Source organism: Mustela nigripes, chromosome 5, assembly GCF_022355385.1.
Source record: "Mustela nigripes isolate SB6536 chromosome 5, MUSNIG.SB6536, whole genome shotgun sequence".
NCBI lineage: Eukaryota > Metazoa > Chordata > Mammalia > Carnivora > Mustelidae > Mustela > Mustela nigripes.
This window is the reverse complement of record NC_081561.1, coordinates 6,208,911-6,219,769: the sequence shown is the minus strand read 5'-3', so window position 1 is coordinate 6,219,769 and position 10,859 is coordinate 6,208,911. Positions and strand designations below refer to the sequence as shown.

General features: G+C 53.4%; 1 protein-coding gene across 2 annotated transcripts; it reads left to right on the top strand.

Moving 5' to 3' along the window:
- Positions 1-636: 636 nt before the first annotated feature.
- Positions 637-9,742, top strand: NRN1 (neuritin 1). 2 transcript variants are annotated; one of them, XM_059399384.1, is made up of 3 exons: positions 637-900; positions 5,058-5,202; positions 8,554-9,742. In XM_059399384.1, exons 1-3 carry the CDS (start codon positions 846-848, stop codon positions 8,780-8,782), a joined length of 429 nt encoding a protein of 142 aa, XP_059255367.1. In that variant the 5' UTR covers positions 637-845; the 3' UTR covers positions 8,783-9,742. The 2 variants fall into 2 exon arrangements, with proteins under 2 accessions (XP_059255367.1, XP_059255366.1); XM_059399383.1 differs by lacking the exon at positions 637-900 and adding an exon at positions 3,460-3,619.
- Positions 9,743-10,859: the final 1,117 nt, after the last annotated feature.

The window sequence follows — 10,859 nt, the reverse complement described above, 5'->3', positions numbered from 1 at the left end:
TCTGCTTGCGGGCGTGCGCGAGTGTGTGCGTGAGTGTGTGCTCACGCGCTCTAGGCTAAGCCCAGAGCTCAGCTACTGGGTTGGAGAGAAAGAGGGTAGGCAAGTGCAGGAGGCAGGGGGCTGAGGGGAGATGTCGAATTGATAGAACTGCTTTAACTGTCTTCCCTCTCGGGTTCGCACTGGTTTAAACCCCACTGCAACGTAGGGATAGGGGGGCTGGATTCTCTTTTGAGCTGATGGTAGAGGGGGGAGCAAGTTGAAATAACCGAGTGGGCGCGCCAGGACTCCCCGGCTGCAGGCGGGGAGGGGAGAGGGAGCCCCTGTTCCGCGCAGGGAGGAGGCGGGGTTTGGGGGCCCCGGGAACAGCGAGGAGGCGGGGGTGGCCGCGGGGACGGGGAAGTGGTCACCCCCGGGAGGCGAGAATTCGTTTGGATCACACATTAATTGGAGATATCTGATTAATTCCAGCTTCTGATGACTATAAATGGCGATTCTCCACCAAGGTGTCTTTATTTAAAAAAAAAAAAAAATCATTCCGTGTCATCCCCCACGTCAGGCCTGCTCGTGGGCGTGAGGCTGTACTTCCTCCGCCCCCTCCTAATGGAGCGAACCCCTCCCCGCCCCCCCCCCTCTCTCTCTCTCTCTCTCTCTCAGCCTCTCTCTCTCTCTTTCTCTCTCTCTCTTCCTCGCTCCCTCTCTTTCTCTCCTCCCTCTGCCTTCCCCGTGCATAAAGTCTCCGTCGCTCTTGGAACTTGTTGGCAATGCCTATTTTTCAGCTTTCCCCCGCGTTCTCTAAACTAACTATTTAAAGGTCTGCGGTCGCAAATGGTTTGACTAAACGTAGGATGGGACTTAAGTTGAACGGCAGATATATTTCACTGATCCTCGCGGTGCAAATAGGTAAGTGGCCGCCCGGCCGGGCTTGCGGATTGTGGCAGGCGGTAGCCGGCCCGGTCCGAGGCGCCCAGGGGGACCGACTGGCCCGGGGCTGCCTCGGGGTGCGGAGAAGCCGGCAAACCCCCAAGGGTGGGGGCATTGGCTCCTAGGGACTCGCGCGTCCCGAGTTGGTTTTTCTTAAAAAAAGAGAGAGAGAGAGAGACTCCAAACCTTTGCCAGGAAATGTATGCAGCTGGCCGTTTTCGGGAGGGGGCTTCCCCCCCACTTTTTACCCCCAAAGCGCACATCCATTTTTGCTTCCTTTTCTCGGGTTAGACCAGGTTTCCTGGGTTCTGGGGCAATGCATTGGCCCCTGCGATACGGCAAGGTAATATTTTGAAGGGTCGAAAGGTGAATGCAGGAACAAGATGGCTAGGCAGCTAGAATGGAAAGTTTATATGCAGAAAGCAAAGATATTTCGGGGCTCAGACTGCTGCATTTAGAACTTTGTCATTCTCCCGCCCCCCTACCCCCCATATCCTAGCTGCAGCGTTTGCACCGGGCACCGCAGACCCGGCTGGGGGGGGGGGGGGTGGCAAATTGAGAATGATAGGGAACCCCAGAGTACATATTTTAATATGCTTATTATTGAGGAGGTTGAATTCAGCCAATTATACGTGGATATCATTTTCTATGAATATTTGCCTGTTTATTTCCTTATAGGTATCCGAATTTTATATATAGGAAAGGGTTAAGAAGTGTATGCTGTATGTCACGTTGGGGGTTTGGTTTGTTATTTTTGTTTGCTTGGGGTTAATTATGTCAGATTTACTTAGTCCCCATTTTATGTTAAGGAATGTTGAGTCCTAGTTACACTGTTTGGGGGCTTTTAAAAGTTCACGTTTTTCCATCCAGACTGAGGAAGACGTGATGGAAGGCAGCACTAGAAACCCCACTTCTTCAATGCAGGTTGGAGCATTAATTAACCTGACCTAAAAGTGAAAGTGAAGTAGATTATTAATAGAATGGACAAGAGAAAAAATAGAAACTCTTCAAACGGGTTTTCTGGGGACCGAGGGAATTGTTGCCTCATATCATTTCATATCATAGCATTCTTTACAGACAAACCCTTGCAGTATTTGGATTGGAGGATCCTTTAGGGAATGGGGCAGCAGAAAATATTTTTTCTCCATGAGAAATGTGGAGGAAACGGGGTTTGGAGTTATCTACACATTAAAATGGATTCTTTGCAGTGTTGTGTTTTTAAATGCATTTGACATGATTTTGTGTATGTGGTTTTGTTTTTATTTTTTAATTTTTTTTGCATGAACATTACAGGAATTTTAGACGGTGTGCAGGATGTTGGCATTTTCCTTTAATTCTAAGAATTGACTTGATTTTTTGAATCTGGTTCTTCTGAATCTTTGACATTAGTGCAAAGAGATTCAATAAAATTTAAAAATTATAATTGCAGAAAAACCCTTAAGTGTGGGAAGTAAGTGAATGTGGCATTTTGCAATTAGCCTGCAAATTTTTAGAGAGCAAGATATAGCAGTTATTTTTGAAATAGGGTTTTAAACGGAGCCGGTTCGGGGCTGTTTTCCTGGAGGGAAATAACCTTACTTTGGAGGGGTTTTTAAAAAGAGAGAGAGAAAGATTGTGCATGCGGGATACACTTGGAACACATTAACCTCGACCGGAAAATGACCATTTGTTGGCTGTGGAATTGAAATTGAGCATGTTTGTTCCCGAATGTCTGCCCTTTCCCGCACCAGAGCCTCAATCTTTAATTCATGGCTGGGAGCTGTCCCAAATCATTGACATTTGGCAACAAAAGTGGGGGTTGGGAAGGGACGAGGAGATGGAGAGGATGGTGAACGCAAATGAAGACACGCGGGAGGAAGTTTGAAATGAATGAGAGGTGGAACGAATGAATGAACAGATGGAAAAGGCACAAGACGCGGACACCGGAGAGGGAGGGAGCCCAGGTCGCCCGTCCGAGCCTCGCTGAAGCCCGGTTCAGGAAGGACAGCGAGGGTCGCACGGGCTGTGACCTGTTTGGCAGCATGAGCTTCAAAACACGTCCCGCGCGCAAGCTCCGGTCCTCCCACAGCGAACTAGAGACGAAGCAGTTATAGTTGAAAAAAAAAAAAAAAAAACACCAGAAATTTTCACGACTCCTTATTTTACACACGCACACACTCACACATGCGCGGTGTGGAGGGTCTTCTCCAGCAGCTCCCGCAAAGATAACGTGACGGGAGCGCTTCCTGCCCCCGGCGAGCCCCAGTTCCCCGGTTAAAATATTGGCAGTGCATCTTAGGGACTACTTTTTTGCCACTGAGTTTTGGGGGTGGAGGTAAAGGGTAAGGAGAGACGGGGAACTGGGTGGGGGAGGGGAAGAGGGACTGTATTTTACTCCGTTCCGGCGCTGCAAAGCTGCATTTGTGGCATGTTGTAGCGGAGGGTGTGTAGGGCTCGTTTCACTGTGACCGATTCTAGTAGAACGAAGATTCGTTTATTCTATCACAGCGTTCTATTTGATATTGCAGTCGCAAGGGTTTTTATAATTTCTCGGCGGTGAGGGGAGGGAGATTCATGAAGGTTTACGTATCTGCCCGAGCCGAGGTCGAAGTTAACCTCAGTCCCTTCCCCAGCGCTTCCCGTTCCGGATTAGAAAGCGCAAGGCCCGCCTCGCTCTTCCTGCCGCAATTTGCAAACGGGGAGCTCTCGGGGCCTGCAGGTTCGGTCACCTTCCCTCTTGTCTGCGTCTGGCCCGACTCTCGGGGACCAGCGGCTGGGGGTAGCGGGGGCAGTGAGGTGTGTGGTCCTCTTCGGAGACATTCACACACAAGCCCCGGAGGCAAGAATCCTCCCCAGGAAGGAGCCTGCGCTCTGGGTCGTGGGTACTGGAGGCCGATTTTGATTCTGAGAAGATCGGCCTTGCCCTCTGCTCCCCTAGCCCCAACCGCGTGGAACAACGGTTCTTGCTCCCCTCCTGGCCCCTCTACGTGCTTCTGGCCGAGCACCTAGGAACGTTTAGCCTGTTTCGTTGGCCTAGGGGTGGAGAGAAACGGCCTTGGCAGCCGCAGTCTGGCGCCGTGGGGTTTGACCGCCCCGAGGCCAGGAGAGAGGACTTCGGAGCCGCTCGGGTTACCTCCCTCCTCCCTTTCCCTTCTTCTCTGGGTCCCGGCCGCCATCCCGCCCCCCGCCCCGCCTCACCCGCTGGAATGGACCCGCAGCTAGACGCCGGGAGCCCCGGGTCGACTGCCAACCTGGGCCTTCAGGGTTGGGGCCTGGAGAGAATCCGCTGCAGGCGGATTGGTGGCCGGTTTTTCGGGGTGTGTGGGGGAGCTGAGCCGCGGACAGAGTTTCACGGATCTGGCCCCCGGGAGGCAGCCCGGGGTACCTGTGCCAACACAGGTACTCTGCCCGGCCCCGAGTGCACCGACCACTCGTCACCCCAGCCCAGTCGCTGGACGCCAAGGCTGCTCTTTCTCCAGTGGGGTGGGGAGGGTGAGTGCGACGATCTCACTCGGAACACATACCCCACGGTAGGCAGTCCGATTTATAATAAACAACCCATTTCGATGGCTGCTGCTGGCTTCCAGAGACTTTATTAATTTAGTCATTCAGCAGTGTTTGCTGAGCACCCACCAAGCACGGGGAGCCCGCCCGAGGCTTTTTCGCAAGACGTGGCCAGAGGTTCAGCTCCGTGGCCCCCACGCGATCCCGCCTCCTCACCCCTTCGTCACCCCCGCACTCTGCTGCCGTTACCCCCTCTGTCACCTCAGAAATGCAAGATTGCACTTCGAGAGCCAGGACGGACTTGCTGGGGAAGTGTTGGGAAACGAAGGAGGGAGTGAGGAGAAAGAGAGAAATAAAAGAGACGGGGGAGGTGAGAAGAGGGGGCGATGGAAACAGAAAAAGATGCAGAGCGAGATGCGGGAGGGAGCTGCAGGAAAGGAATGGACTCGCCTCCCCCTCCCGCACCCGCTCGCGCGCAGACGGTCCGCACAAGTCTGTAGTTGGGGCGGGTCAGTCACTCTTGGGCTACATCTTTCATTTACCTTTAACACTGGCGTCCCGCGAGGCTGGGCCACGAGTCGGGGGCTGGCGGGCCTCGGGGGCTGGCGGGCGGGGTCGCGACGCTGCTGACCAGTGTCCCCTCCTCCCCGCAGCGTACCTGGTGCAGGCCGTGAGAGCAGCGGGCAAGTGCGATGCGGTCTTTAAGGGCTTTTCGGACTGTTTGCTCAAGCTGGGCGACAGCATGGCCAACTACCCGCAGGGCCTGGACGACAAGACGAACATCAAGACCGTGTGCACGTAAGTGTCCACTTTGGCCTGCTGGGTTTCTGTTCTGGGGGGCGCTGCTGAGGTCCGTGCGGGCTTGGCTGAGGGCCTGCGCTCTGAATTCCCCGCCAACGCGAATCAGAGCGTGCTGGGCTGTGGGCTCTCGACCTCAGGCCTCGGCCAGGGTCTGGGTCTGATTGCCCAAAGGGGTCCTGTGGTCTGAGATGGGCAGGGGAGGATCCTCCCACGCGGGAGCGGGGCCCAGCCCGGCGCATCCTCACCCGCAGGCACAGAGGCGCCGGCACTAGGCGCGCTGGAACCCAGAGCGAGGGCAGAAAACTGCTGGCGGTTCCCCGCTCTACTTTGAGGCCGTCTTCGTCATTTTTTCCCCCCCTGCGTGCGTGAATGAGTGGACTGCCAAGTACTCTCCGAAGAAGAGTTGGTTTTGGTTTGCAGAGCATTTTAGGAAATACCTCAGGTTTGCATAAAGGAAAGGTCAATGTCAATCATTTATTTTGTCCATTTCCCCTGATAAAACCCGTTCTGCTACACACGAAGAACACTTGGGGGCAGGCTAGGGAGCGCGGGTCCCTCTTTCTCTTTCTAAGAGAGAGGCTGGAAGAATATTTTGTTTAGTGTCAATGATTTGGGCCAAGAAAAGTATGTCATGGGCCTCCATTGACCATCTCTTCTGAGTCTGTGGCAGATTAATAGAGGTCTGGGCTAGCCCCCTCTTGTTCCCCCCATCTTCCTCTCTGCATTTGCTTGGTATCCCCAGGCCACAGGCAGGTAAGGACTAGGTACCTGGCCAGGTACAGTGGATTTTCCCAGAGCTTGGCTGAAAAGCACTGCTCCCACTAGGAAAAAAGGTAACTAGCAGAGAGCCCTACTATGGTAGACCAGCAACATTTTAGCTACTGCAGACCTTAGCAGTACCTCTGTCCTCTATAATACACACATAAACACACACACACACACACACACACACACTTATTTTATTTTACTTTATTTTATTTTTCAAAAAAAAAAAAAAAAGCTGTAACTCCCACCCCTCACCCAATTCTTGTCTTTACCAAAAAGCCCAAGGCAAGAGGTATTCCTTGGCTCCCACAGGTTGATGAAACCATTTTCTGCACCATCCTTTGTATACAGTGAAGTCCTTTTTTCTCTAATTCCTAGGGAGGGACCATTTATTTGTTTAAACAATGAGTAATTAAATGGGTGTCAGTTTTGCTACACATTTTCCTAAGTACCCTGATATCCACCAAAAGCCGCAGCACCTAGGTAGCTGGTACCTTCCTATCAGAAAAGGGACAAAAGCCTGATCTGGGTTGCATACCCACCTACTTTAATTCCAAATGTCTGGTGAAAGGTAAGAATGTAGCTTTATGAAGACTGACAAAAGGTTAGATATAGATCAGCTCCCAAATCTTCTACTATTTGCTAGAATTCAGTTATTGCAAGTTATTTTAACTTTTTTGCAGGACTTGGTCCTGGAGGATAGAAGTATCCTCCTCCAACCCCCTGCACACCCCATCTTCCAGAGGCTGGAGGCCATTGCTGGGTCTGGGCTTCCACTTCATTAATGACTCTGGTTGCTCAACACTCTGCTGAAACCCACCGCCTCTCAGTACCTTGTGGATATCTGTCCTTTATCACCATACTCCTCTTCCAGGAGGGTCCTGTCCCCATCTGGGCATGCATAAAGAAAGAGGAGCTTTAGACATCCTTTGGGAGGTGCAATGACAGCAAGAGCGCTTTCCCTCCGCCTCTTGGTTTCTCTAAATCTTGCTGTTTATTATGAAGTGAGGAACCTGGAAGCCCTGTGCTCCAGGCTCCCCCGTCCTCATAAATTAGAGACTCACAAAAGTCGTTAGAAAATAGCCAGAGCTCAAGGCAATTAAACAAGCATTTATATCTTTGCTATTAGCCAGAGGATGGGGTGGGCGTGCAAACAAGAATCAATCAAACATGGTGCTTGCCTTCAACGCACTTACAGTCCAGGCTAGCGAGCAGAAGGGAGGGATAGGAGAAAATACAACCAAATTGCATGGAAGGCGATCGCTAGTGACCTGGCGCTACAGGCCCGGGTGAAGTGGGAGCCAGCCCAGCTCGGAGTTACCGAGACGCACGGATCGACCCAGCACCGAAAGGAGACAGCGCCCCAGGAATCGATCACGGGTTGGAATTATATTTAGTCTCGGGATCTATTTTGGGTTTTCGGAAGAAAGGGGGACAATAATGAAAAAGGACAGGTTGGTTGAAGGTTGTGGGGGCGGGGCTAGCAGCTGAGCCCAAGGGGGAGGAGGTGCCGGGGGAAGAAGGCTCGGGGCCTCGGGAAGAGGCGAGGAGAGAGGGAGAGAGGAGGAGAGGGGGTCCCTGGAAGGCTGGCGGAGGGTACCGCGGCGGCACCGAGTCCCGTCCTGGGGGGCTGCACACCATACCCGGGAGGCCGTGGGGAGGAGGCTTTCTGGGGCCCAAGCCCAAGAAGGACTCCGGAGGGGGAGAAGAGGAGGGACCCAGCGTGCAGGCCCGGGAGCACTGGGATTTGCAAAAACAGAAGGTGGCTACAGGCTGGCCCCAGGGCACCGACACTCACCGACTCGGGGAGGGGAGAGGCAGGCAGGAGTCTCCGGACCAAATCGGAGCTCGGGGACTGTGGAGAGCGAGGCCAGGGGTCACGGAGGGCCGAAGAGGAAGGGGGAGGAGGAGGAAGAGGAAGTGAGGGATTCAACAGAGGAAAACCGAGGGGAGGGAAAAGGAGGAAGACAAAGAAGGGAAGAGGAAGGGATGGGAAAATCGGAGAACGGGAAACAAAAGGAAGGGAGGAGGGAGCTGCGGGCGAAGGCGAGGGAGTACCGCAGCGAGGAGGGGGCGTGGGACACAGAAGGGACGAGGGGGAGGAGAAAGTGAGAAGCCAAGAGGGGAGGGCCTTGCTCTGAGCAAGTAACCCATCTTGCAAGCTAAGAGGCATTAATGGGCGGCAGCTTGCAAGGCTTAGCACTGTTTTCCTAGCTTTCCCCGAGGAGGACGAGCAATCTGTCTGCGCAGGCCGAGGTGCCAGCGCGGCGCTGCGGGTGCGGCCCGGCTCCCGGCTGCCGGGTGCCCGCCCGGGAGCGGGAAAGAGAAACCAGACGCCGCCGGGGGCGGCCTCTGCCCTCAGACGTCGGCTTCCAGGGTGGGCCGAGGTCTGGCGAAAGCAAACCTAGCCCGACCCGGGCGCCGGGCTTCTGGGGAGGAGGTGGGGGGTGTCTCCCGCAGAGGTTTGCGGAGACCGCGGGGTGGAGGCGGTGGGGGTGGGGAGGAGGCGCAGGGGTGCAGGACCGGGTCCTCCCCGCGCCCAAAGTCAACCTGCTTCTCCCGTTTTGTTCTGTTCCTCGCCAGATACTGGGAGGATTTCCACAGCTGCACGGTCACAGCCCTTACGGATTGCCAGGAAGGGGCGAAAGATATGTGGGATAAACTGAGAAAAGAATCCAAAAACCTCAACATCCAAGGCAGCTTATTCGAACTCTGCGGCAGCGGCAACGGGGCGGCGGGGTCCCTGCTCCCGACGCTCCCCGTGCTCCTGATGTCTCTCTCGGCAGCTTTAGCGACTTGGCTTTCCTTCTGAGCGCGGGGCCGGCTCCCCCCGCGCGCCCACCCACATTCACTCCATGCTCCCGGAAATCGAGAGGAAGATCCATTCGTTCTTTGGGGACGTTGTGATTCTCTGTGATGCTGAAAACACTCATATAGGATTGTGGGAAATCCTGATTCTCCTTTTGATTTCGTTTGATTCCTTGTATTTTATTTGCCAAATGTTACCAATCAGTGAGCAAGCAAGCACAGCCAAAATCGGACCTCAGCTTTAGTCCGTCTTCACACAAAAATAAGAAAACGGAAAACCCACCCCATTTTTTTTTAATTTTTAATTTTTATTTTTTGGCACAAGAATCTCAGGAACGGCCCTGGGCCACCTACTATATTAATCATGTTAATACATGACAAATGATGGGCTCCTCCTAATAGGAAAGAGAGGAGAGGAGAAGGCCAGGGGAATGAATTCAAGAGAGATGTCCACGAGGAAAGCATATGGTGAATAATTCACGCTCACGTCTTTCTTCCACAGTATCTTGTTTTGATCCTTTCCACTGCACATTTCTCCTCGAGGAAAGTGAAAGGACAGATTGTTGGCTTTGTGGTTTAAGGATAGGAGGGAGAAAGGGAAGGGATTGAGGAAATCTCGGGTGTCTAGGTAAAGGCTTCCAGAAGAATCGCTGCTAAAGTCACTGAGAGGTTAAGCTTTACCTGCTGTTGTCGATGCATCTTTCCAAGTCCACTGCCTTTATTTTCCCTCTTGTTTTAGCTGTTACACATACAGTAATACCTGAATATCCAACGGTATAGATCACAAGGGGGGGTGTTAAATGTTAATCTAAAACATAGTTAAAAAAAGATTTTGACATAAAAGAGCCTTGATTTTAAAAAAAGAGAGAGATGTAATTTAAAAAGTTTATTATAAATTAAATTCAGCAAAAAAAGATTTGCTACAAAGTATAGAGAAGTATAAAATAAAAGTTATTGTTTGAAATGGGGGTGTCATTTGTTTCCTGCCCCAAGCCTGCTTTCTTGATCCAGTGCCTGGGGTTTCCATAGGGACACGGGGACGCTGGAGTATACAAGCACCTGTTCGCCAGCCAGTAGATAACCTGTCATCTTCAAGCAGACCCTCTTTAACTAGGTCACTTTGCCAGTTTTCTGAAATCGTGTTTACTTGAAGAGAAAGAGGACGTTGTATTTTCAATAAATAAAAAGCAGAGATCTTTTGTAGGTGAGGATTCGGGCAGGTTGGGCTTGCGCGAGAAAACACACGCAGACCCAAGGCCAGTGCCCAGCCTGCGGGCCCCCGCCCCAGGCTGGTCGGAGCCCTAACCACGATCGGTGCAGGCCGAGTCCTAACCACGATTCGCCTCTTCCTCTGCGGTGTCCAGAGGCAGCTTGCGAACGAACCGCCATTAAGGGCTCTAGCAGAGGGGCCGAGGAGAGGCTGTGGTCCCTGGCAGGGATCAGGTGAATCCTTTCATAATTAATAAGACAGCTCAGCTGAAATGGCGAGGAGACGGGGCCCTATTGATCTGGCAGTCGAGCAGCTTCCACCTCTCCTATTTATAGGCCCCGCATGGCCTTACGGAGAGGTAAACATTCGAGAGTAATCACGGGCCGAGGAGACCGGGGTCCAAGAGGCCGCCGGAACTGGAGCAGGCTGGGGGAGGGAAAACTGGGCGTCTGTCTCTGGGTTCAAGGAAATCGAAATCTGATTTCTAGGAGAAGGTGGGGGGGGGGGGGGGGGGGGAGCCGGGGGGGGGGGGGGGGGGGCCCGGGGGGGGGGGATGGAGGTCTGGTGGGGCGAGGCCCTGGAGGCTGCGGCGTGTTCCCGCGCCCCGGAGCGAGCCGGCCGCCGCCGGGAGGGTGCGCGGCGGCTCTGAAATGCAATGTGTAAACAATCGCTAGAGTAACAGTTCATAAATCAAACCCAGTAGGTCGCAGCCCAATCTGCATTCCCCCCACGGATTGAATTCCAGCAACACATGCGTCCCTGCGCCCCGAGCGCTAGAACCTGCCGGGATTCTTAATGGCAGCATATATTACCGCGGCCGGTTCCCGCAAGCGCCGCGCCGGGCCACTCCTGGGAATACTTTCACCCGCCA